Below are 27,316 nucleotides of genomic sequence, written 5' to 3'. Positions count from 1 at the left end.
CAGTCATCATGGGATGCAGCAATACTAATGGTCTTTATTTTTAATTGTTTTTTTATTATTTATAAAATGGGGAAAGGGGGTGAATTGAATTTTAAATATTTTTGATTTTTTTTTAATCTTATTACATTATTATATTTTTTGCTCACAAAACCTTCAATTCCAGAGGCAGCAAAACAGCCCCAAAACAAAAAAATATTCTCTTCACCAGTCAGTGTCCGTGATTGATAAGTTGTTAAGAAAAATTTTGGTTGCCAGTCGGGCCACTGATAGACACTATATAAGCAGGAAGAATTATAATGGTAACGGATCTCATCATGATAATTGTTATAGTGACTAATAAAATCTATAGAAAAGCGCTGGAGGTCATAATATTAAACTGATGGCTGTAGCGGTGACACTTTATGGGGCTCAGTGACTTGGGTTGGTGACCCTTCTTCTACTACACAGAAATCAGGTCAAATTCATGGTGAGGAGAACATCTGCCCTACAAGTCTGGGGTCACACAGGAGTGTTCAGTACAGAGGAGAAATTAGGCAATTATTCCATAAGGAAATAACCAAACCTGTGCATTTTATTGTCTTACATGTGGTTCTGGAACGTCTAGATATCTTACAGATATCTATAAAGCCAAACACAATTCATTTCCCTTCCACGTTTCTTCTCCTCCACACACATTTAGTAGTGCATTTAGTACCATAGTGGATTTGTTTTTACAGTTATATTATTTTGTTCAATAGAGTGCCTGTACATAAAGGCTAGTGTGAACAGAGATTGTGCCTCCCAAACCGACTGAAAACAAAATTCCTATAAAAACCAAAAAAACTATACAAAATATAAAATAAACAATAAAAAATAAAAACAGGAAATCATAAAAAACACAACAATGAAGATAAGCCAATATGGTTTCTCAAAAGCAGCAGTACGGTTTCTCGCAATTAACAATTTGTAGAATTGTGAAGAAGAGAGACACGCTTAACCGCATTAAAGTGACTGACCAATCAACCACAGTGCACAAGGGCAGAGATCTTATTGTTCAGATGGAGAGAGGCTGCTGTATTTGTGGAAAAAAGAAAAGCTAAACTCTTCTGTGAACATGCTAAATAAATTTCTGAGGAACTCAAAGCAAAGGCAGAATCAAGTGGCAATACTGCTGGTACAAGTCGTTATGAAATGTTTAGAGCCAGCAAAGGTTGGTTTGAACACTTCAAGCAAAGATGTGAGGTCAAGAGTGTCATACGACCAGGAGAGGCAGCTAGTTCGAATCACAAAGCAGCTGATTCTTTTAAGCTGGTATTTCAGCGTTTCATGGATGATGAAGTCTACCTTCCCCTATACGTTTTCAATTGTGATGAAACAGGTTCATTCTGGAAGAAAATGCCCAAGTGAACGTATGTCACAAGAGAAAAAGCCAGCCTTCCTGGACATCAGCCTTTGAAATACCGACAAACCCTTCTGCTGGGTGCTCATGCATCAGGGGACCTTAAGCTAATGATGGTTTATCATTCTGAAACTCCTAGAGTTTTTTTTAATTTGGGAGTGCTTTGGTGCTGCAATAAGAAGTCCTGGGTGACCAGACATGTGTTTATTGTCCTTCAGTGAAGTCATACCTGGAGAGTAACAGACCATGCTCCTGGTCATGACCCAACACTGGCAGAATCATTGGAGGCCCAATTTAATTTGATCACAAATCAAATTTCTTCCTCCAAACACTACTCCTCTTCCTCAACCTATGGGCCAACAGATCATCTCAAACTTTAAGAAGCTATACATCAAGAAGATATCTGCAAAATGCTTTGAAGTGACTGAAGCAGACAAAAATTTGACAATGAAAGAGTTTTGGAAAACAAAATTTAACATCTTTGACTGGGCAAGGCTAATTGTTAGTGCATAGAAGAACGTTTCAATTTGTGTCCTTAAACCTGCTTGGAGAGGTTTGTGTCCCTCTGTCGTGCTTGATGCATCTGTTTCTGTGGCTCATCACTCTAGCCCAGTCTATCGGTCTGGAAGTTGATGAGGATGGTATGGAAGAATTAACTCAAGGCCATGAGAGCGAACTGACAACAGAAGAGTTACTTGAGCTTGATAAGTTAACAGAGCATAAAAATGGAGAAGAGGATCATTGTGAAGATGACCATGCTATCACAGACACACAAACATTGCTCTTGCTGAGCTTAAAACCTGCGATTACGGAGACAAGGTGCTGAGCTGCTTCAACAATCTTCCGAAAAAACACCAGGGAAAAACTACTTAGGGGACGTTTTAGTGGTAACAAAAGGCCAAGAAAAGACCCAGATGATGCTCTCATCCTTGCAAAGAGTGATCTAGAAGCTTCTTCTGACTGCTAAAAGTAAGAACCTGCTTTATCTGTATTATTTTGTGCCTAATATGCTTTAATTCTCCTTTTTTTCTTATTTGGAGATTACATTTTGGGGCTTCGGAGCCAATTACCCATTTTCCATCGAGTTAAGGTTTCAACATACAGTAACCTTCCTTGAACCAACCAGCCTGAAAGAAGGGTTGACGAATAGATTGCTTCGGTGTATAATTTTGCCTTTGTGTGTAAGAACAGCAGTGTTTGCTATTTATAACAGGGTAAGTACTTCTATGATTATTACTAGTTTAACTAGTAGTGTTCATTTACCCAAAGTGCTTATGCGCATGCACACTCTCTCTCTCTCTCTCTCTGGCTTAAAGAGATATGATCAAATTGCTTACCATGATACCCGTATGAAGCATTATGTAGTGCACAGTTTGGGTAACATCAGCTGCATGAATCAGATTGTGGTATGGGTTTTTGTATTTGCTGTATCCAACTTCTAGAGCTTCCACAAATGATACAAGACAGGCAACAGGGACCTAGAAGAGGTTAGAGAAGTTATAATATATTATGCACATCTTCAACACACAGCAAAAAATTCCCAAACGTCAGACCTCAAGAATATGACTGTATTATCAATTCATAATGTGGTACCCATGGAAATCAAAGATTTCGTAAGGAGCCACTTACAGGTTTTTCCCTCATAGATACATATGGAATCTATGAAGAAAAAACAATTAAGGCATGCTGCAATGCTCTACAGAGCATTGGAGGTCCCCAGTTGAAAATCTAGATCCTACCATGTGAGAAGAGAAAAAAAGAAGTGCTCATAGGGAGGACCATATTATCAGCGATATGATGTAGTAGCCGAGAGGCTTACCTTAATAGGTTGTGCAGAAGGCGCAACACTTTGCAGAACGGAGGGGGGAGAGTTCCACGGGCTTGCTGCGTAGCCAGTCGGTGACTGCACGGACTGACTCGTAACTTAGATCCAGTGGATGTGCACAAAGAGGGGTCCGTGTGCTGCTTGGATGACGAACATAATTTTGCTCCACCTTTTCCTTTGGGCGGCATGAGTCCACAGTATCTGCTCAATAATGTGGACTCATGTCCCCCAAAAGAAAAGGTGGAGCAAAAGTATTTTCCTCATCCAAGTAGCAAACGGACCCCTCTTCTTCCACATCCACTGGACCTAGATCCTAGCATGTGCCATGCATAATATTTGAGCTTTCGTATGTGGCAGATAGGCCTTTGGGTCTCTTCAGTGACCAAATACTAGGTGCGACCACTTCTTCTGCACCGCTATAGCCATACCCCTAAATGCATACTGATAGTGTTGAACAAGCACAATGGAAGTCAATGGGAGAACCCGAGCATTAAACCAGGCACCCCCTGCTCTGAAGAGGGGAGGGTGTCTGGTTCATAGGAAAAGGTCATAAATTGATAGAAATACCACCAAAATGGTTCGGGAACAGCATGGGGAGGATATCTGGATGCATCTTGGACTCCCAAGTCGCTGCTGGGAACGATGTTGTCCGAGTAGTATGCTACTTTTACAGACTGACACTAATACGCACCAAACCGAAGATAAAATCTATTTTAGAGGAAAAATTGTTAGGAAACATTCTTTCCTGTATATTTACTTGTATATAAAGTGCAAATGCTGCCAAAAATTACAAGGAAGAGGCACTCCGATACAACCTGTATATCACATAAAGGAGGACCTCATTCACATTGTGGTACAATTGTTCAGGTAGTGGGACTCCTACACTCATAAAGCCTATGCACTAAGTGAAAGGGCTTCCAAAAATTACAAGGAACCGGCACTCCAATACACCCTTTATTACACATAAAGGAGGGCATCATACACCCTTGAAAAATTATGATTGATGGCCTGCTGGTGACCCTCAAAACAATTAGGAGCAAGGCCCTGCTGGTGACCTGGCCTGCTACTGAGCTGACCATCTAAAACATTAGGGGTGAGGGTCTGCTGCAGAGCTGACTCTATAAAACATTAGGGGCGAGTGCCTGCTGCTCATCTGAGCATCGAAAAAAATATGGGCGAGTGCCTGCTGCTAAGCTAACCATTGAAAAAATTAGAGGCGAGGGCCTGCAGGTGAGCCGACCCTGTAAAAGATTGTAGGTGAGGGCCTGCTGCTGACCCTCTAAAACATTATATGATAGGGTCTGCAGCTGAGCTGACCCTCTAAAACATTATGGTTGAGGGCCTGCTGGTGAGCTGACCCTCTAAAACATTACATGCGAGGGCCTGCAGGTGAGCTGACCCTCTAAAAGATTGTAGGCGAGGGCCTGTTGGTGAGCTGACCCTTGTGAGACAGTGACAGGTCTCACGCAGGGTAGAGGCAAGGAAGGGGTGAATAGTTCGGTCCAATTGTCTCAGAAAGCCGCATGTGTTCACAGGGTGTGAACAAGGACTGAGGTGAGTCTGAGACCTGTTTGTTTAGTTAGAGCCGAGCCGGGCGAGTGATTATTATTTTGTATTATTGTTTATGTTTATGTGGATGTGCCGCAATAAAGCACCGTGTTTGGATCTTAAACTTGGTGTCCTGAAGATATCTGTCAGAATGACCCCCGAAAGAGAGCTGATCCCCTACACATTCTAAAACATTATATGCGAGGGCCTGCAGCTGAGCTGACCCTCTAAAAGATTGTAGGTGAGGGCCTACTGGTGAGCTGACCCTCTAAAACATTATATGCGAGGGCCTGCAGGTGAGCTGACCCTGTAAAACATTATGGTTGATGGCCTACTGGTGAGCTGACCCTCTAAAACATTATATGCGAGGGCCTGCAGCTGAGCTGACCTTCTAAAACATTATATGCGAGGGCCTGCAGGTAAGCTGACCCTGTAAAACCTTATAGTTAAGGGCCTGCCGGTGAGCTGACCGTCTAAAACATTATATGCGAGGGCCTGCAGGTGAGCTGACCCTCTACAACATTATGAGCGAGGGCAGACTAATAACCATGTTGATATGATGGAAGAGTAGGAGGAGAAGGGCGAGAAAAGGAAGATTGAACCGTATACCCTTTTTGTGTTGGAAGGGGTGCATGGGAATACAGTGTATTCAGTACATTATAAAAGACACATTTAAAGTGCCTTTATGTTCAGCCACTTTCCTCTGGTGGAGTAGAGAAGTCAGGGGCAGTCCAGGCCTTGTTTATTTTGATGAGAGTCAACCTGTCAGTGTTTTTTAGGTGACAGGCGGATGCGCTTATCAGTTATTATGCCCCCAGCAGCACTAAATACCCGCTCTGACAAAACGCTGGCGGCAGGGCAGGCCAGCACTTCCAAGGCGTAGAGCGCCAATTCGTGCCACGTGTCCAGCTTGGACACCCAGTAGTTGTAAGGTACAGAGGGATCATTGAGGACACTGACACGGTCTGCTACGTACTCCTTCACCATCTTTCAAAGCTTTTCTCTCCTTGTGACACTAGACTGCGCATCAGGGTGAGGGTGCTGGTGGGGTGTCACGAAACTGTCCCAGGCCTTGGAGAGTGTTGCCTTGCCTCTGTTGGAACTGCTGTGTGTTCCCCTCGTCTCCCCTCCTCGGTTGGCCAAGGAACTACGTACTCTGCTGCCAGCGTTGTCAGCTGGAAATTTTTGGAGCAATTTTTCCACAAGGACCATCTAGTATTGCACCATTTTGCTCATCCTCTCCACCACAGGAATGAGAGATGAGAAGTTCTCTTTGTAGCGGGGGTCGAGAAGGGTGAACAACCAGTAATCGGTGTTGGCCAAAATGCGTAAAACGCGTGGGTCACGGGAAAAGCAGCCTAACATAAAGTCAGCCATGTGTGCCAGAGTCCAAACAGGCAAGACTTCGCTGTCATCATCAGGAGGATGACTTTCAATCTCCTCACCCTCTTCCTCCTCTTCTGTCCATCCATGCTGAACAGATGGAATGAAACTTCCATGGGTACTACCCTCTGTAGCGGAGGCAACTGTCTCCTGCTCCTACTCCTCCTCTTCCTCCTCCTCATCTAATTTGCGCTGAGAAGACGAAATGAGGGTGGTCTGGCTATCACCCTGTGTAATGTCTTCCCCCATTTCCACCTCTTCCACATGCAAAGCGTTGGCCTTAATTGTGAGCAGCGAGCGTTTGAGTAGACACAGATGTGGGATGGTAAAGCTGATAATAGTGTTATCGCCGCTCACCATCTGTGTTGACTCCTCAAAGTTTCTTAAAACCTCACAGAGTTCAGACGACCATGTTGCAGCTGGTATTCCACTACTGCCCTCTGCTGCTCACAAAGCCTGGCCAACATGTGGAACGTCGAGTTCCAGCACGTGCTCACGTCGCATAACAGTCGGTGAGCTGGCAACTGTAAGCGCTGGTGCAGCGTTGACAGGCCGGGCGGAAGTTGGCGATGACTTGCGGAAATGGGCACACACACAGCGCACCTTCACCAGCCCAAATGGCAACATTTCCAGGGCCAGTATTTGGAAAGTTGCACATTTACTGCTATGGCCTGTGGGTGGGTGGCTGGGTATTTGAGCTTTTGTTCAAAGGCCTAGGGTATGGACATCTGTACGCTGCGCTGGGACACAGAAGTGGATGTGCTATCTGATGGTACTTGCGAAGGTCCAGGTGCAGGGCGGGAGGCATCCGGTCCTGCGCCTTTGACATGGGATTGGCCAGCATGTAACACAGGGGAAGAGGAGGCAGTGGTGTGAACCGCAGACACAGATTGTTGATCCAGGCGTTACGGTGCTTTGATGCAATGTGGCGGATCATGCTGGTTGTTGTGAGGTTGCTAGCGTTAACGCCCCTGCTCATTTTTATATGGCACAGGTTGCAAATTACAATTCTTTTGTCGTCCGCACTTTCCTCAAAAAAGCGCCAGACTGCGGAACACCTACCCCTTGGCAAGGGAGATTTCCGCAAGGGTGTGCTTCGGGGAACAGTTGCGGTCCTGTTTGGTGCGGCCAGCCTTCTCCCTTTTGCCACCCCACTGCCTATTCCAGCTTGTTGTGTTGATGCGGATCCCTCCCCCTCTGTACTGCTGTCCTCGCTCGGCTTGTCACTTTCCCAGGTTGGGTCAGTGACTTCATCTTCCACCACCTCCTCTTCCACTTCCTCACTCTGCTCATCCTCCTGACTTGTTGACCTAAGAACAACCTCAGTTATTGACAACTGTGTCTCATCATCATCATTCACCTCGTGAAACACTAATTGCCCTTCCCCACGGTCATCTTCTTGTGACTGTGGATGCTCAAGAGTTTGGGAATCAGGGTACGAGATCTCATGTCCCTCTTCAAGTAGGCTTGTCAAGAGGCCCAAATGAAGGAATGGCGCTTAAAAGAGCTCCTCGGAATATCCGAGTGTGGGATCACTTGTTTGCCAAGACTCTCCATGGTGGGAGGAAGGAGGATCAGGGTGAGTATTGTGTTAACCAGACTCTGGGCTACTGAGACTGGACTAGGTGGAAGACAGGGTGGTGCATAAACGACTGAAAGCATTATCTGCTGCAATTCAACCGACCAGTTGGTCGCACTGGTCTGACTTCGATAGCGTTGTCCTGTGCCACCCTGCAAACTGGGACATGAAGCTAGGTATCGTGGATGATTGTTTTTCTTGTGCTCTGGCAGCAGGCACAGTTTCAACGCGCCCAGGGTCACGGCTTCTACGTGCACCATCAGCATCATGGCCATTTCCCTGTCCCTTACTGCTCACCTTTTTCATATTAAATGTTATATATGCCACACGTACAGTAGCGTAGGATTTGTAAGTGTATGCGCAAAAAAATAAAAAGAGGTATTTGGGATGCACACACGCTACACAGGAGAAATACCGCAGATAATGTCGCTGATGTCACCAGCGGCTAATATAAAATTACAGGGAATGTCACAGGTATTTTGGATGTGAAAACGTTACACAGGAGATGTAGCGCAGCTAATGTCACTGTCCGCAGCGGACACCGTCTACGGAAAAAGTACACTGGATGTCACTGATATTTTTGGGATGCGCACACATTACACAGGAGATGTAGCGCAGATAATGTCGCTGTCTGCAGCGGCCTAACTATTGCACGCTATTTAGCGCAGGATGTGCTAAAAATAGATATTGCTGCCACACACAATAGTCCTTAAAAGGACTTTTGGGGCTGTAATGTTTTAGCAATTTAGCGCAGGTTGTGCTAAAAAATATATATTGCTTCTGCCACACACAACAATAGTCCTTAAAAGGACTTTTGGGTCTCTGACAAGATTTTCTACAGAAAAAAAAACAAATTTCACTCCCAACTCTTTTCTTTCCCTTCCTCAGCACAGCTCTCCCTGACTAACACTGAGCCGAACATGTTTCATCGGGTGCTATTTAGCACCCGGTGACTCCTTCCGGCCAGCCAATCACTGTAATGCCAGTAACCAACATGGCTACGGCATTAGAATGAAGGGCAGTACTTACCTGTAAGTTTATTGGCTGCGTAGCAGCCAACAAACGTGCGCGGAGGAGACTTGAGCATTGCGCTTGAGCACATGCGGCATTCGGCCAAATACCGCCATGTGCCGAGCATCGAGATGCTCCAGCCGAACTTGTTTTCGGCCGAGCATGCTCGATCAACACTACATACTGAATTGCACAAATTGTCTCCTCAGAAGCACAGAAGTTTCTATAGAAGCACCATACAGAATCACACAGAGTACTATGTGCATAAGGCCTAATTTTATTGTCCCACAAAGATTAAAAACTCCCCACTAAATATAAGTTCTTAAATATCTTCATTTATTAAGTTGTTAAAAATTCCTTACAGCACCTACAGGGCTTGTCACTCAAACTCCTGAATACAAATTTGTCCAGTCATGCAGAAATACATTTCCAACTCCAATATTGGTTCAGAATTGGACAGAGCTGTCTATTTTGTTTAGGACTGTAATGACAGGTGAGTGACAAGGTGAAGCTGTTATTATAAGCTACAGTGAACAGAGATGACTGCAGCAGTAAATGAATGATCGTACCTTAAAGCGATTGATAAGGTCGTATCTGGTAAACAATTCATAGACCATGAACTTTAGTGCATGTTCTCCACTTGCTTCATTCAAAGAAAACACGTTAAACGACCACTGATCCACCTCCTGACGGTGAAATACAGCAATATTTAAAAATACAAATAAATAATGTTTCATACATTGGTCATCCAAATGCATTGAGAAATCAAATAATAATAATAAACAGAATATGTTTACATCAATCTGTGACCTTGTGGTTATTACTGAAATCTATAACATTAGGTTATGACTTTTACCTTATTTGCTTTACTATATTCTTGTCTTTTCTTTTGACTTTTTTCTTGCTACTTGCTTAGTATAGGTCACAATAAAACCGAGAGCATTTAAATCATAGATTTCTACATTACAATTTCCCTCTGTGATTTAAAAACATTTATACGGTATATATTTTATATATACAGTACATATATTCAAAAAATAAATGTCCCGGTTTCAAGGTAGAATTTATATGTAGTGTGACCCTTGTCATATTTGGAGCTGCTCTAGATCTGACCTCAAAGTGGAATCTGAGGCGTCATGTGGTCTATTCATCTGCAATGAAAGCCAAAAAAAAGGCTCCACCACTTCCTCTATTATTCATACAATGCTGATTGAGTGTATATAAGGATAAAAAAGGTCAAAGCGGTTTTATACGTCGTTCTAGAGTTATTTTGAAGGATGCGCCACTGTATAAGGGGTTAGTATGAGAGATTGCTGCAGTACTTTGTATGAAGACTGCACAGTAGAGAAGCGTATTGCTGAGGTAGGGATAAGCAGATTGATTCTAACAAATTGATTTGTCTCATGAGTTCTTCACCTGCGAGGGGCTGCCCACCTGCCTGTTGATTGACAGGGCTTGACATCTCAACCGACCCTGACAATCCATGGAATGGGGGTGGCTCCGAGTAGTGGTGAAGGCGCAGGAGTAGTGACTGCATATGCACCACTACACTTCCAAGTAGAAGCGCATTAACAGTTGCTGCTTCCAAAGCCAAATTTTACGTTTTGCGCCTGTACCGCTATTCCAAGCAGCAGCACTAGGCCCAGATTGTCAGGGCCAGGCGAGATGTCAAGCCCTGTCAATCAACAGGCAGGTTGTCGCTTCTTCAAATGTGGGGACAGCCCCTCACAGGGAAAGAACTCTAAGTCTAATGAGAGAATCTACTTATTAGAACCGATTTACTCATCCCTAAGTTGAGTCTTTTCTATTTCTCAGACTAGTCTTCATGCATAAGACCCACAGTATGTACTGTGTGAAATTATTGAGATTTATGGCCTTGTGGATGCTTTTAGAACTGGCATCGTAATGCAAAGAATATGATAAGGTAGATTAAAAATGTTGTTTCTTATAAAGCCACATCTGCAGATCCTGCTGATTTTGGTTCTGTAGATAGGGAATACCATACATCAATATCATTAACGTTTATTTAATTACCTTTAAACATGCTATGACAGTAGATGGGTACGTAAGACCGGCCATATTGGATGATCGCCGATACATCCTAAAAACAGAGAAATGGTTAAGCTAAAATATATATAAAAGAATTCCAAGGTACCAACCCTTGACGAGAGTAATGTTTACATGTTTATAAGTAAGATGAAAAGAACACAGACTTATTCAAGTTAAAAATCTAAGTCCCAAAAGAAAACACAACAGCGAGATAACAAAATAGTATGTGCCTACTGTATACAATCTCCCAAATTGCTGCTGACATAGACCGTTGCATCCAATATACACTGCTCAAAAAGGGAACACTTAAACAACACAATGTAACTCCAAGTCAATCACACTTCTGTGAAATCAAACTGTCCACTTAGGAAGCAACACTGAGTGACAATCAATTTCACATGCTGTTGTGCAAATGGGATAGACAACAGGTGGAAATTATAGGCAATTAGCAAGACACCCCCAATAAAGGAGTGGTTCTGCAGGTGGTGACCACAGACCACTTCTCAGTTCCTATGCTTCCTGGCTGATATTTTGGTCACTTTTGAATGCTGGCGGTGCTTTCACTCTAGTGGTAGCATGAGACGGAGTCTACAACCCACACAAGTGGCTCAGGTAGTGCAGCTTATCCAGGATGGCACATCAATGCGAGCTGTGGCAAGAAGGTTTGCTGTGTCTGTCAGCGTAGTGTCCAGAGCATGGAGGCGCTACCAGGAGACAGGCCAGTACATCAGGAGACGTGGAGGAGGCCGTAGGAGGGCAACAACCCAGCAGCAGGACCGCTACCTCCGCCTTTGTGCAAGGAGGAACAGGAGGAGCACTGCCAGAGCCCTTCAAAATGACCTCCAGCAGGCCACAAATGTGCATGTGTCTGCTCAAACGGTCAGAAACAGACTCCATGAGGGTGATATGAGGGCCCGACGTCCACAGGTGGGGGTTGTGCTTACAGCCCAACACCGTGCAGGACGTTTGGCATTTGCCAGAGAACACCAAGATTGGCAAATTCGCCACTGGCGCCCTGTGCTCTTCACAGATGAAAGCAGGTTCACACTGAGCACATGTGACAGATGTGACAGAGTCTGGAGACGCCGTGGAGAACGTTCTGCTGCCTGCAACATCCTCCAGCATGACCGGTTTGGCATTGGGTCAGTAATGGTGTGGGGTGGCATTTCTTTGGAGGGCCGCACAGCCCTCTATGTGCTCACCAGAGGTAGCCTGACTGCCATTAGGTACCGAGATGAGATCCTCAGACCCCTTGTGAGACCATATGCTGGTGCAGTTGGCCCTGGGTTCCTCCTAATGCAAGACAATGCTAGACCTCATGTGGCTGGAGTGTGTCAGCAGTTCCTGCAAGACGAAGGCATTCATGCTATGGACTGGCCCGCCCGTTCCCCAGACCTGAATCCAATTGAGCACATCTGGGACATCATGTCTCGCTCTATCCACCAACGTCACGTTGCACCACAGACTGTCCAGGAGTTGGCAGATGCTTTAGTCCAGGTCTGGGAGGAGATCCCTCAGGAGACCGTCCGCCACCTCATCAGGAGCATGCACAGGCGCGTTGTAGGGAGGTCATACAGGCACATGGAGGCCACACACACTACTGAGCCTCATTTTGACTTGTTTTAAGGACATTACATCAAAGTTGGATCAGCCTGTAGTGTGTTTTTCCACTTTAATTTTGAGTGTGACTCCAAATCCAGACCTCCATGGGTTGAAAAATTTGATTTCCATTTTTTTTATTTTTGTGTGATTTTGTTGTCAGCACATTCAACTATGTAAAGAACAAAGTATTTCAGGAAAATATTTAATTAATTCATATCTAGGATGTGTTATTTTTGTGTTCCCTTTATTTTTTTGAGCAGTGTATATTAGAAATGAATGATAATTAATCGTCATAACACATTTTGTCTAGTATGATTACTTGCCAACCTGGCACATTACCTTCCTATTCCAAAGAGCACAGTATTAAAAAATGTAGACACAAAAGTGAGAATAGAAAAATGATAGATAAAAAAGGGAAGGGGAATGGACGACAAAACAACCTGGATGCAAGAATTGTTACGGAGGTTTAGACAATTGCATCCATGTTTCCAAGACCTAAATTTTTTTTCCTGCTTATCATTGAGAATACTAGATAATGTTTTATACTCATAATGTAAGTTACTTGTAATTGAGCTTTTAATAGGTGAAGGTAGCTGTAGCATTATTGCAATTCAGATTAACCCACACTCCTATTGTTTGCATTGTCTTTGCACATGGAGCAGTGTGCAGCTACATATAGTGTTTGCGTCTGCATGTCAGCCATGGTAGCGTGCACCTGTACATTATTTCATATTTATTGAAGGTGCTGGTCTAACTTTGATTTTTGCATGAAACCTTTCCTAATGGCACCAAAACAAATAAGGATTACCTTTCAACAAATATACCAGCTTGGACTGCATGGACAATACTACGAAACTTTGGTTTTTCTTCTGGGCGCCTTCGTCTCATTCCCATTTTCCTTGTGAAGGTGGATGCCAACCAGTCTCGTACTTCCAATGGAACAGCGTCTGTGTGGATATCAGCGAGCTCATCTTCCGTATCCAATAGTTTCCTATATATTTGATATAATAAGAATATAATAATACAATGACTATACAGAGATGTCACAAACTAGGCCAGACACGAGTCTCCTACAGGTAAGGGATTTGTTAAAGAAATCTGGTTTCAGAAAAGTGTAAAAGGTATTATTATTATTATCCAGTCTATAATTTTTCCGGTTACACCCTCCAGCAGAATCTGTGATTGGAGACAACTCAATTGCAACCACAATATTTGAGTGGTCATTTAACAGGCCTCCCGTGACGATTGTGAGAGCCAACTGTTCAGTCTTGGGTCTTCTGACGGCTCCCATAGCTACCACAGTTAAGTTCCTATTAAGCCCTGTCTGTGGCAGCATCTGTATACTTTCTGCATCCTTCAGCTTATCACTCTCGCCCACATATTTTACTTCTCATATTGCTAAAGACCAATGTAATGTTTGTGATGAAAGTAACAGGAACTGCGAAATGTGTTTTGTCGACATGAGCCTAATTTTACATTGGCTCTACAGAGATAAATAAACTTTGAGAAAATATTAATAAATTCAACTTTTAATGGATCAAATACTAAAGTGATATTTTTAAAAGGTTTCTAATGAATAGATGTGTCGTAATACCATGTATTTAGGTCAGGGTCTGGAAGAAACCAGTTTCTGAAATTACTTTTTGGCTTTTTGAACTTTTTGTGAATAGTGTGCCCAATTAGACAATATTTAAAATATCCTATTTATTACCATAGGGTTTATTAATCATCTGTTCACTTGCAGGCATTGATATTGTGTGTGCAAAGACCCTATATGATATTATGACTTACAGAAACTGAGTGAACGGCCCATGGCCTGCTGCAAACAGTGAGCACTTTGTCAATCATAAGCTTAGTGTATTCATTTATAATAAGCTCAGTGTGAGATTTTTGTAATCATCATACACACACTGTTGACTGCCATTGACATTGACTTGGAGGGACTCCGGTAATCTGCAATACCTCTAAATGCATTAAAGGAGTTGTTTAGGTTCAGAGCTGAACCTGGACATATCACTGTTTTCACCCAGGCAGCTCCCCTTATATGAGCATCATGCATTTATGCTCCGATGCTCTCCTTTGCCCTGCGCAGAATTGCGCAGGGCAAAGTTTTTTCTGGAGATCCAGTAACATACCGGACTCTCCATGGGTAAAGCTAGGCGGAGGCCTCCACCTATCAGTGAGCCCGTTGACGTCACCGGCACTAATGGGCGGGCTTAAGCGCTGCCCTAGCCTGTAAAATGGCTAGGGCAGTGCTAAAGCGCGCCCATTAGTGCCTGTGATATCACCGGGAAAACTGCTAGGGAGAAGCCTCCGCCTAACAGTGTAAACAATATAAACAGACAGCCCTTGCCCTGTTTGAAACAGCACAGGGCAAGGGAAAGCATCGGAGCATGAAATACATCGATGCTCATATCAGAAGGGCTGTCCGGGTGAAAATGGGGATATGTACAGGTCCGGCTCAGAACCTGAACAACCCCTTCAATGTTAAATTTCTTCTGGCAGTGTTCTGCTGTATCGCCAAACAGCGTTCTAAACATACCGATATTAGCATTTGTGTAACTTGCTTTATTTGTTATAGAAATGAGGACACAAGTTCAGATCTGATTTATGATCCTTTTGTTAGCACCAGTTTTGATGCCCATATTGTTGGAATGATGAGGCCATCTTTGGTTAAATCTGCACTAAAATCTGGATATAACCATTAAATCTGCCTACCTGGTTTCATCAATGTAAACCGCTTCCAATACTGATGCTGCATATTCTATATTATTCTTCAGGTCAGACACATTAATATCTCCTTTCTCAAGCTGCTTCACCAAACATCTTAATCTGTCAAAAAGAAAGAAAGCAATAACAGATTGTTACTAAATATAATCCTCCATTTGTATCACAGTACATACACAAAGAACTGGGGGACTCATAGTAAAACGTAGGCCACCTTAAGATGCTGCTTGACATGAACACACTCCTACCCCAGGACAGGAGGTAATGGTATTTTTATCACTCAAGAACACTTTTCTCTTCCTCTTTTACTAACATTGCAGCATCTGTGGAGCTAACATAGCTGTACCACTCGTTAATATAGGAGCGAGACCTACCGTACCTATTAATGGCCTACTTTTTTCATGAGTCCTATAGCAGCCTGTAACTTTCCACTTTGAAAGTTAATCACAGACTGCAACAGTTCACCAGATGCATTTCCTGAACAGAACTGAAAATACAGAGACACAAAAGCTTCAGGGTAAAGCTCCATGGTGGTTACAGTTCACTCCAGTTGGCACTGTCAGGGCTCATTCACACGAACGTAAAGGCTTCGTGCCTGTGCTGCGGATTGCAAATAGCGGTCTGCAATGCACAGGCACCGGCCGTGTGCATTCTGTGCTGCAGATGCAGACCCATTGACTTGAATGGGTCCACGATCCACGAGATAGGGCAAAAGATAGGACATACCTTTTGTGGTGCGGAGGCACAGGCCCGAAAGCCCACAGAAACGCTTCAGAGTGTTTCCGTGGGCTTTTTATCTGTGCCCCCGCTCTGCAAAAGATAGAACATGTCCTATCTTTTGCCGTATCTTGCGGATCGCTGACCCATTAAAGTCAATGGGTCAGCATCCGCAACATGGAGTGCATGCAGCCTGTGCCCTTATATTTCGGACCCACCGTTTGCGTCTGCAATACGCTTACTGAGCCCTTACGTTCATGTGAATTAACCCTAACTCGTAGGTCAGTTTTCACTCTGGAGGGAGAGGACGCTTGAATATTCCAGAGCCCAACATTCATACAACCTGTCATAGTAGCCATTCACTTTCACTCAAATTATATATATTTTTTAAATCCTGTTCCAATTTGACACAATAGAAAGTGGTTTTACACAGTAGATGTCAATTTGAGAGTGATATCCTTTAGATGGAAATGTTTATTTCTTATATTTAATGACTTATGCTACACAACTGTAGTTAAGGCCCCTTTACATGGGCCGGCAGATTAAGAATAATTGTTTCTGGCCAGTAGATCAGGATGAACTGCTGTCCAGCACCTATGATTTTGGTGGGACATCAATGATGCTCTTAACGAGCAGGTGATCGGTGGCACCTTTACATTTATAAGAACATTCATTCCTGATAATCCCTCTGATAATCTGCCACTGTAAAAGGCTCATTTAGAGGTATTCAGTTCCTTAAATGGTCACTAACTTTTAACACAACTTTGCATAAATCAATAGTACCAGCCACCACAAGAAAATTTTGCAATGTGCTTTATCAGTGAGAAATGTCTCCTTCTCTTGTTATCAGCTGTTTACCAGCTCCCCCCTCTTGCTAATTGCTTTTCACTTTATAAAAAGCCTTTTTCCCATCTAGGATGGATCATCTCTGTCAGTGTCCGTTTAGGTCTATGGAGTGGGGAGGAGTGAGCAGGAGTTGGGGAGATACAAACAGAAAAGAAGACTGCACAGCTATATAGAAAGCTTATAGATAAGCACAGGCATTTCAGTCACAAAAAAAAAATGTCCGGGCTGCTTCTGAATGCAAAAGAGAAGGTTAAGAAAGAGATTCTCTTCTACTTTCTGTGTGTGCAGTGGATGGCAGCTAGTCTCCACCCACCGTGTCTGAGAGAACTGAAAACCAGATATTCAGCAAGCACAGAGGAAAACGTCTACTAATGCCAGATACAAGTCATATAATGACCAGGCTTCCTCATGTACACTCTGTGTACTATTGATTAAAGGGGTTTTCCGAAATTTTGATATTAATGACCTATCCTCTGAATACATCATTAGTATCTGATCTGTGGGGGTCCGACACCCAGGACCCCTCTGGATCAGCTGTTTCAGAAGGCACTGAGGCTCCTGTATAGCAACTGTGCTTGGTACCATGATCAGCCTTATTGAAGTGAATCTGTCTGAGCGCGATTCCAAGTACAGCCGCTATACAATGTACGAGGCTGTGCTTGGTGAGCTGAGAGAAGGCAACAACGCTCACAGGAGCGCTGGTGCCTTCTCTAACAGTTGATCGGCAGAGGGTCCCTGGTGTCGGACCCCCACTGATCAGATACTGATGACCTATTCTGAGAATAGGTCATCAGTATCAAAATGTCGGAAAACCCTTTTAATGCTAAGTTTATTGAAAGGTCAGTGATGCCTTAAGGCCTTTTTCATATAAGTGATGCAGAAAAATGTACACCAATGCCTCATCCAGCATGGAGGCAGGGCAGAATGCTGGTTGCAGAGTGCTATTGCATTAGTATTTTGCGTTTGTATATGTATTTCGCCATAGCGATGTGCACCTGCATTCAGGGTTGTGCTGACTGAATCACCCACATTTTTTCTTTGTAGTATATATTGGAGGCGTGGCGATCTCCATGCAGTCATGCACACCTGACCAGTCAATCTGTCCTGAAGGCTGGTTTTAAAGTCAGTATAAAACTGAGTCTGCTTATATAGAACCTACCAGTAGCCATTTGGCTCCAGGAGAAGTATATAGTGGGCTCAGCATGCATGTTGGTACTTGCATCCCTGGATCCGATGAAAGCTGTAATGGCACCGGACGGGGTTAAAAGCAGAGTGTGCCTGGCGTGCATGCTGTACCTGCATTCCCTGGACTTTGTGTCCGTGCATGCTGTACCTGCATTCCCTGGACTTTGTGTGGCTGTCATGGCCCATAAACAGGTAGGAACTAGTGTTAGGGACCACTCCATAGAGGCGACCTTGATGTGGTGAGTGGCTTATTACGCTTTGGCCAAAATGTACACCAATGCCTCATCCAGCATAGAGGCAGGGCAGAATGCTGGTTGCAGAGTGCTATTGCATTTGTATTTTGCGTTTGTATATGTATTTCGCCATAGCGATGTGCACCTGCATACAGGGTTGTGCTGACTGAATCACCCAAATTTTTTCTTTGTAGTATATATTGGAGGCGTGGCGATCCCCATGCAGTCATGCACACCTGACCAGTCAATCTGTCCTGGAGGCTGGTTTTAAAGTCAGTATAAAACTGAGTCTGCTTATATAGCACCTACCAGTAGCCATTTGGCTCCAGAAGAAGTATATGGTGGGCTCAACATGCATGTTGGTACTTGCATCCCTGGATCCGATGAAAGCTGTAATGGCACCGGACGGAGTTAAAAGCAGAGTGTTCCTGGCGTGCATGCTGTACCTGCATTCCCTGGACTTTGTGTGGCTGTCATGGCCCATAAACAGGTAGGAACTAGTGTTAGGGACCACTCCATAGAGGCGACCTTGACGTGGTGAGTGGCTTATTACGCTTTGGCCAAAATGTACACCAATGCCTCATCCAGCATAGAGGCAGGGCAGAATGCTGGTTGCAGAGTGCTATTGCATTTGTATTTTGCGTTTGTATATGTATTTCGCCATAGCGATGTGCACCTGCATACAGGGTTGTGCTGACTGAATCACCCACTATTCTGAGAATAGGTCATCAGTATCAAAATGTCGGAAAACCCTTTTAATGCTAAGTTTATTGAAAGGTCAGTGATGCCTTAAGGCCTTTTTCACATAAGTGATGCAGAAAAATTTTCCCTGAATTTTCCTTACGTTTGCTTAAGTGTTTTCTGCAAATCTGTTCGTAATCTCAGCGTTCTTCAGTTTTTCTTCCACACTTACTGGGCCTCCCTTGGTCTCTACTTCCTGGTCCTTGCTCGACACACAGGAAATGCCTTCAGATGCCTGCTCAGCCAATCACAAGAAGAGTCAATTCATTAATGTGGCCAGTGATTGACTGAGCAGGTTACTGAGCCATTTCCTATGTGTCTTCTTGGGGCCAGGAAGGGCATAGAAAAGGAAGCAGTGGGAGATCAGTAAGGTGAGTAATGCTTTTTATCTCATTCAGACCCATATATATATACAAAAAAATAATCCCAGTAGACAACCCTTTAAAAAAAACAATGGAATACTTACCAATCAGGTCATTGATGCTAGCGTATGGCCCCTATTATTTAACAGTGAGCAGCTGTGTGGGTGTGGATAGGACTGTAGGTATAAGAGTGCTTCTGTAAAACCACATTACTCATGGTACTAGAGGTCTCCCTGTTGCTGTCTACTTACTGCATATATAGCTGAATCAGATTTTGCATGATCTAAAAATGGACAAATTGGACAAATTGGTCACAGTGGACATGTGGATAGAACGTGACCTGCTTTCAGACAGACAATTGTGGTCTGTGAGACATGCAATTGTGTGATAGAACATTTTCTGGAATGACCGATGCTTGTCTGAGCCAAACTCCCTGGATCCTAGTGATGTATGATGTTATGAGGTTCAGCGTGGTTCTACTGTCCCATACTCAAATGATGTTTCCGTCACATGGAGTGAGTCTCACGGACCCCCACTCGCCCATCTGAAAGCAGCCATAAAATGCATAGTCTGTAGTCTTGGTGTGAATGCATTTCAGGGAGTGCAGAATTATTAGGCAAGTTGTATTTTTGAGGATTAATTTTATTATTGAACAACAACCATGTTCTCAATGAACCCAAAAAACTCATTAATATCAAAGCTGAATATTTTTGGAAGTAGTTTTTAGTTTGTTTTTAGTTTTAGCTATTTTAGGGGGATATCTGTGTGTGCAGGTGACTATTACTGTGCATAATTATTAGGCAACTTAATAAAAAACAAATATATACCCATTTCAATTATTTATTTTTACCAGTGAAACCAATATAACATCTCAACATTCACAAATATACATTTCTGACATTCAAAAACAAAACAAAAACAAATCAGTGACCAATATAGCCACCTTTCTTTGCAAGGACACTCAAAAGCCTGCCATCCATGGATTCTGTCAGTGTTTTGATCTGTTCACCATCAACATTGCGTGCAGCAGCAACCACAGCCTCCCAGACACTGTTCAGAGAGGTGTACTGTTTTCCCTCCTTGTAAATCTCACATTTGATGATGGACCACAGGTTCTCAATGGGGTTCAGATCAGGTGAACAAGGAGGCCATGTCATTAGATTTTCTTCTTTTATACCCTTTCTTGCCAGCCACGCTGTGGAGTACTTGGACGCGTGTGATGGAGCATTGTCCTGCATGAAAATCATGTTTTTCTTGAAGGATGCAGACTTCTTCCTGTACCACTGCTTGAAGAAGGTGTCTTCCAGAAACTGGCAGTAGGACTGGGAGTTGAGCTTGACTCCATCCTCAACCCGAAAAGGCCCCACAAGCTCATCTTTGATGATACCAGCCCAAACCAGTACTCCACCTCCACCTTGCTGGCGTCTGAGTCGGACTGGAGCTCTCTGCCCTTTACCAATCCAGCCACGGGCCCATCTGGCCCATCAAGACTCACTCTCATTTCATCAGTCCATAAAACCTTAGAAAAATCAGTCTTGAGATATTTCTTGGCCCAGTCTTGACGTTTCAGCTTGTGTGTCTTGTTCAGTGGTGGTCGTCTTTCAGCCTTTCTTACCTTGGCCATGTCTCTGAGTATTGCACACCTTGTGCTTTTGGGCACTCCAGTGATGTTGCAGCTCTGAAATATGGCCAAACTGGTGGCAAGTGGCATCTTGGCAGCTGCACGCTTGACTTTTCTCAGTTCATGGGCAGTTATTTTGCGCCTTGGTTTTTCCACACGCTTCTTGCGACCCTGTTGACTATTTTGAATGAAACGCTTGATTGTTCGATGATCACGCTTCAGAAGCTTTGCAATTTTAAGAGTGCTGCATCCCTCTGCAAGATATCTCACTATTTTTGACTTTTCTGAGCCTGTCAAGTCCTTCTTTTGACCCATTTTGCCAAAATAATTATGCACACCTAATATAGGGTGTTGATGTCATTAGACCACACCCCTTCTCATTACAGAGATGCACATCACCAAATATGCTTAATTGGTAGTAGGCTTTCGAGCCTATACAGCTTGGAGTAAGACAACATGCATAAAGAGGATGATGTGGTCAAAATACTCATTTGCCTAATAATTCTGCACGCAGTGTAGTCTTCTCATATGTATTGTTCTTATCCTCATCATCCCAGTTCATTCATACTTGACTCAGTAGTGTTCTCCTGACATTTTCTGAGCACTAAGCAGAACACGTACATTGGACATCTAAAGCATATATTTATGTTCTCTAGCAGGAGATTCATTTAAACTGCTGACAGCTCTGTGGAAATCCGGCTGTCTGCTATGTCACCTAATCAATTGCTGCAGACTGCTCTGTGCCCTTTATAAAGTCCGCTTTATCTGGTCATTTTCTTTCAGACACAGCTGAGCTGAGCTACGTTACATTAAAAAAAAAAATTACCTGGAATAAAGTCAATTCTGCCGGTAAATAATCCATATATTTAAAGGGCATGTATTATCTGAAAATGAAATATTGTTTAAAGGGGTTATCCAAGAGTGAGACAGACATCCCAGAGTGGCAGACAGGCACTTAACATCATACTTATCTGGTTCCCACTGCTGGGTTCGGTGTCTGTCACTTCTAGGCCAGCTCTTCTTCTACATGCCGCATTGAAAAAAAAAATCTGTCGACAGGGGACTTGTCAAATGGGAGTAGGTCACCTCTGAGGCCTGTGTTGGCTGCAGCGGTCATGTGTCAACCCATCAACAAATATTGATTTCAGAGCAGCAGGGAGAGAAAAAGTCGGCCCAGTAGTGTCAGACTCCGGACCCAGCAGAGGGTCATATTCAAATACTTGCACAATGTTAGCTGTGTTGAGAAACAGCTGCCTCTTGTGGCAAAATGCAGAATGACAGTTCTAATGAATCAGTATTCATACAATGGTGACTGTTTATCCATCTCACAGGTATATATTCTCCCCCAAGCTGGACACTTATCAAGACTGGCATTCCCACACACGCCTGAGTGAGATGCACCTAATTTATTAAGAGGCAGATGCTTCTTAATAAATCAGGCACATCTCTCGCAGTCCCTGCACCAGAAACTGAAGTCTACACCAGTTAGGGGTGGGCATAGAGTTTCAGTTATAAGGTATGCCAGTTTCTGGTTTAATTTATAGTAAATCCGGTGGCCCTGAGAAGCCGTCCCCATAAGCCCTCCAACCTTTTTTCGACACTTTGGAAAAGAGTTGAGAAGCTTAAAAAGTCGCAAATAATGGTTCACATACGGCATGCACAATAATTTTCAACTTATTTACCCAAACAATATCAACATTGATAAATGCCCACATTGGACTTGGATGTAAATGGTGGTCTGTCCCGCTCTTCCAATGCTGGGAGCTCATTCTATGGTCTGTTACTGCATTGTGGTGTTCAGGAGGGGCTCCTCTCCTTTGTAATGAGAGCTTCTTCCTCCACCTTGGAGAGTTCTCTTTCATAAGCTCATGCTATGGTCTGTTTCTTCACGGTGGTGTTCAGGAGGGTCTCCTCTCCTTTGTAATGAGAGCTTCTTACTCGACCTTTGAGAGTTCTCTTTCATAAGCTCATGCTATGGTCTGTTTCTTCACGGTGGTGTTCAGGAGGGTCTCCTCTCCTTTGTAATGAGAGCTTCTTACTCCACCTTGGGGAGTTCTCTTTTTTCTAAGCTCATGCTATGGTCTGTTTCTCCATGGTGGTGTTCAGGAGGGTCTCCTATGCTTTGTAATGAGAGCTTTTTACTCCACCTTGGGGAGTTCTCTTTTATATACATCAGCCCCCAAGGCACAGTGCATTGGATTGGTAATGTATAAAACACTCAAAGCTTTCATTATACTTCAAGTTGGGCAGCTCCTGGGTGAGGTATGGGGCTGTTATTGTGTTAGTGCACACAGAGATGAATTTAAAAACCCAACACAGGAGCTAGTTTACATATAGTGAATATGTATAAAAAATGTTATTATTATTAACTCCATTAGTCGCATATTACTTAATAGTATGTGAAAGAAATAATTAGTTACTAACTTCTGTTCCTTAGCCTTCTCTCATTCAGGTCTGGAATTCATTGAAGAAAATGCAAATACTGCATTCTCTACGTCATGATCTTGTTATTCGGCAACATGACCAATACGCTCAGTTCAATCTGTTCCTTTTCAGTGAGACCTCTATAGACAACTAAGAGATGAAACAACCTTTCCATTGCAATCAAGGTTAGTTTTTTTTTTAAAGAATATCCTGCTGCCATTAATAATAAAGTAACAATTCATCTTGCTCTAACAGATACTTCAAATATTTTCTATAACATTTTCACTAAATTGATCCCCGCCAGGAATTAGTACACGGCAGGGGATCCGGTCCATTGAAGTATGGGCCTGGAATTTAACCTTTTGATACATTTGCCAATAACTACAAAAGGGGCTATTAAATATTTTAGGATACTTCCATAATTTAGTCATGAATTCCACTTTGATTCTCTATAAGTAACTAAATTATTTGCTGGTGCTTTCAACTACAGTTTTTGATTAAAGTGTACCAGGTGATATTTCAGAAAAAGCTGTCATGACTGTACATGAGTAATAACAATGTATCTGCCCATTATACGACTTGTTTTCTGCATTTTTCACCAGTTTCCCTCTGCAAGCTCCATCTCTAATTTGTAATTTCCTCTGAGCTAGTTAGTGGGCACCAGCTGCTATGATGCACAGAGAGTAGATAGATCCCTTTCCCCTGTCTTTCTGTACGTAGCCTCGGAAGCAGCAGCATGGCGGACATTATACAACAGTAGTGAGCAGTGTTGTTTCACCCATCACTGGGTGCAGCAGCAGCATCTCTGTGTATCTGAACCTCTGTCTCCCTCCAGCAGCTCACACTCCTTTCTCCCCTTCCTCTCGCCACAGATTTCTACTGGCACCATGTAATCTAATACTTCAATGAGCTAATAGTCTATCTGTTCTCTTAAGAAGGAGTTTAGCTATGAATTGTGGGTGAATGATCAATTCAGGAGATAGAGGAAGAGGAATACGTGGATGATAAGTTGAGAAAGAGGCATTTTTTAAAATAAGTTATATTACAAAGTTTCTTATATTCACTTGTAGAACTAATTTATGCAAAGTTTGTTAAAAGAACAATTTCAACCCCTTGTACAATACTTTTTGTACTGTACAGTACTGACCTTCCATATCCTAATGGTTAACCATTCAGCAAAGTGAAATAGCCAGAAATGCAAATTATTAAAACATAAGTTAAATCTTTCAGTTTCAAGACATGATCAATTTGAGCTGACCCATCAGAAATTAAAGAGCTATTCCATGAAGCCCAATTACAGATGTAGTATTTTCAGTCTTTATAAAATAAATCAGTTTAAAATATGTTTGGACACCATTTTCCAGCTTTCTTATGGTCTACATGCAAAGTTGAGTATCTTTGTAAATACATTTAGGTACTTATCCTGTACTGATCCCCAGTGAAAGCCTGCATGGTAATTATGGTCCAGAGCTGAATTTACTATTTTATGGTAACAGTCAGCAAGCTTGTTGTCGGAGTAGCTCCCTAAGAGCTTAGCTTATTTTGCAAAGGGGCACTTTGTTTGGCACTGTTCACATCTGCATTGGAAGCTCTGTTCATAGCCTCATATTCCCTCATATCTGCCAGCAAAGATAGAGCAGTATATAAAGCTCCATTTCCAGTAAAATGAGAGGTACTATGATGAAATGAAGTATATAAAAAAAAAGCTGTAGAACTCTTAATTTACACAGGGATTACCTTTTATTATTTGTCTTGTTTCTCCATTAGAGGAACAGAAAAACGGAAAAAAATGGATCCGTTGAACAGATTGAATGACAGATACAAATGGAAGACCTTCCTTGCTGGAGGACACCGGGTTTCCCAGGGTCCAGCCACCGCCAAGAAGTGAATGGGAGCGCACCACGCTTGCGCGGCCACAGCTCCCATACATTTCTATTTCGGTGGCCCAATAGAAATGAATGCATGCGCAGTGCGCCCCCTACTACCTTTCCCCGTACCTATCAGACAATGGGGGCATATCCTAGTGATATGCCCCCATTGTCTGAGATGAGAATCACCCTTTAATAATAAAAAAAAAAAACTGAAGCTCTTTTCCAGCATTTTTACATTATTTTTTCCAGGGAAAAAAGCAGCACTTTTTATCCCATGAAAAATAGAAGGTGACGGAACGGGCACTTACTGTGCACAACTGTTGCTGAAGATAAATCTTTCAAACAAGTGGGGCGGGGATTAAAACAGATGTTTTTTTTTCTGTTTCTTTGATGGAGCAGAAACAATGAAAGCACAACACTGATGTGAACAAGACCTTAGAAATGTGATGGCGCACAAAGAATTACATTCAGTCTACATAAAAGAGAGGCGCAGTAAAGTTTATCTGTCTACAATACAATTTCAATAAGGGCTCATGCACATGGCCATTGCTCGGTTGTTCTGTGCATTGGAGGCCGCAATTTGTGGTCCCCAATGCACGGGCAACATCCGTGGGGATTCGGCAGACGGATCCAGACCCTTTCAACTTGAATGGGTCCGTAATTCATCCACATCGCAAAGAAAATAGAAAAGGTTCAAGAGTCTGCATCCGTGATGCGGTGAGCACATGGCTGGTGCCCGCATATTGTGGACCTGCTGTTTGCAAGCTGCAATATGGGCACGGCCGGGCAACAGCCATGTGCATGAGCCCTAACCCAGCATCTTGTTTAGTTGCTGTACTATGTTTCCTCCACTTTCCAGAGAGGAAAAGAGGAAGCTACACAATCTCCACATGGACAAGATCATCCAACCTCAACCTTTTTTGAAGAAAACTGACTTCCATTTACTGGATTTTTTTTCCATTTCGATGCATCGGTACATAGGTCATCATGGTGTTTTGTCTGAACAAAATTAGACTTTTGGATGCAGTAGATTAAGAAGAAACACTTGGATATAGCAAGCGCCAGCATCAGAGGGTTAACGAGCTATCCCGACAGTGTCACTCAATACCAACTTTAAGCTTCAGAAGCTCTGCACATTGTTAAACTAAGCCAGCGAGATAAGCTTGTGTATTACCGCGCCAGGAATTTACCAGGACGTGACGTTTATGGAGGAAGTTTAAACCTAAATGACTGAAGTCCGAGAAACGGGAAATGGCGATGGTTTATGTTGCCAGTAAAAAAGGAAATATCTTCATCCCAACAAAATCTCCATCCAGCTAGATTTTTTTTTTAATAATACATCAGTGAACGAAGAACAAACACAAAGTGACAAGCATTTATGTTAAGCTGACCAAACATGATTTTTAAGGCAACAGTTTGATCATGATGGATATCTGAGATTTCTCATTCCCAGTGACACCATTGCTGATAATATTTATTGCAACTTTCTGAAAATAAAAGAACCCCATAGATGTGCCTGCAGAATGAATAGCTAACGTTAATTTCAGAATTGGTCGTAGTTCCCTTATGGCCTGGAATAAGATTTTTATTATAAAATGTTGCCTTTTTATTTGTTTTTAGGGATTATTACATTCTCTTCGCTGAACAGGTCAAAAGGCTCACATGTGAAAATATCTTATCATGTCTACACTTTTGGTATACAAACTGAGAAGTTTATTCAGTTTGAATGGAAAAACCCTTTCCCTGGAGTTTTGTTAAAGCTTAAAGGATATATAATGTAAAAAAAATACAATCATAAATACATCTAGTACATGACAGCCATATTCTTTCTTTTTTTTTTTTTTTTTCAAATCTTTCTTTTCAAATTTTTAGCAATACAAAACATTAGTAGAATAACATTTTAACTGCTCCATAAGTAAGACAAATCATCACTGGTCCTTTTGAGTCAATAATTGAGTATACATGCAAGGATACAATACAGTTAGGTATAAAAGCAAATGACAACCTAATTCCATCAAATTCTTTCCACCCCAGTACATGGCAAATAAGCTTCATTAATAATAATGTATTCTCTAACCCCCATCGCAGAGATCCAACTATCTCATATTGAGGGTGTGAGTATGCTAGTCCCTCACTACCCTTATAACTTTCATAGGCCGTAAGCTACGGTTCTACTACTCTATAGCTCTTTGGGGAGTACTCCTCTCTATTCTC

At 42.7% G+C, this 27,316-nt stretch overlaps 1 protein-coding gene across 3 annotated transcripts in view; it reads right to left on the bottom strand.

Annotated features, from left to right (window-relative positions):
- The window catches only part of PDE1A (phosphodiesterase 1A), a 216,971-nt gene that overhangs the window by 58,010 nt on the left and 131,645 nt on the right, over positions 1-27,316 (bottom strand). For 2 of the 3 annotated variants that reach the window (XM_040440830.1, XM_040440831.1), the window contains exons 2-6: positions 15,094-15,207; positions 13,184-13,322; positions 10,759-10,825; positions 9,294-9,410; positions 2,716-2,856 (exon numbers count right to left, since the gene is read on the bottom strand). In XM_040440830.1, coding sequence (XP_040296764.1) covers positions 2,716-2,856; positions 9,294-9,410; positions 10,759-10,825; positions 13,184-13,322; positions 15,094-15,136 — 507 coding nt within the window. In that variant the 5' untranslated portion in view covers positions 15,137-15,207. Of the gene's footprint in view, positions 1-2,715; positions 2,857-9,293; positions 9,411-10,758; positions 10,826-13,183; positions 13,367-15,093; positions 15,208-27,316 lie in introns of all 3 variants that reach the window. The other variant, XM_040440829.1, reaches the window with a different exon arrangement.

The sequence above is a fragment of the Bufo bufo genome, chromosome 7 (genome assembly GCF_905171765.1).
Source record: "Bufo bufo chromosome 7, aBufBuf1.1, whole genome shotgun sequence".
NCBI lineage: Eukaryota > Metazoa > Chordata > Amphibia > Anura > Bufonidae > Bufo > Bufo bufo.
This window is presented reverse-complemented; position numbering and strand designations above follow the sequence as displayed.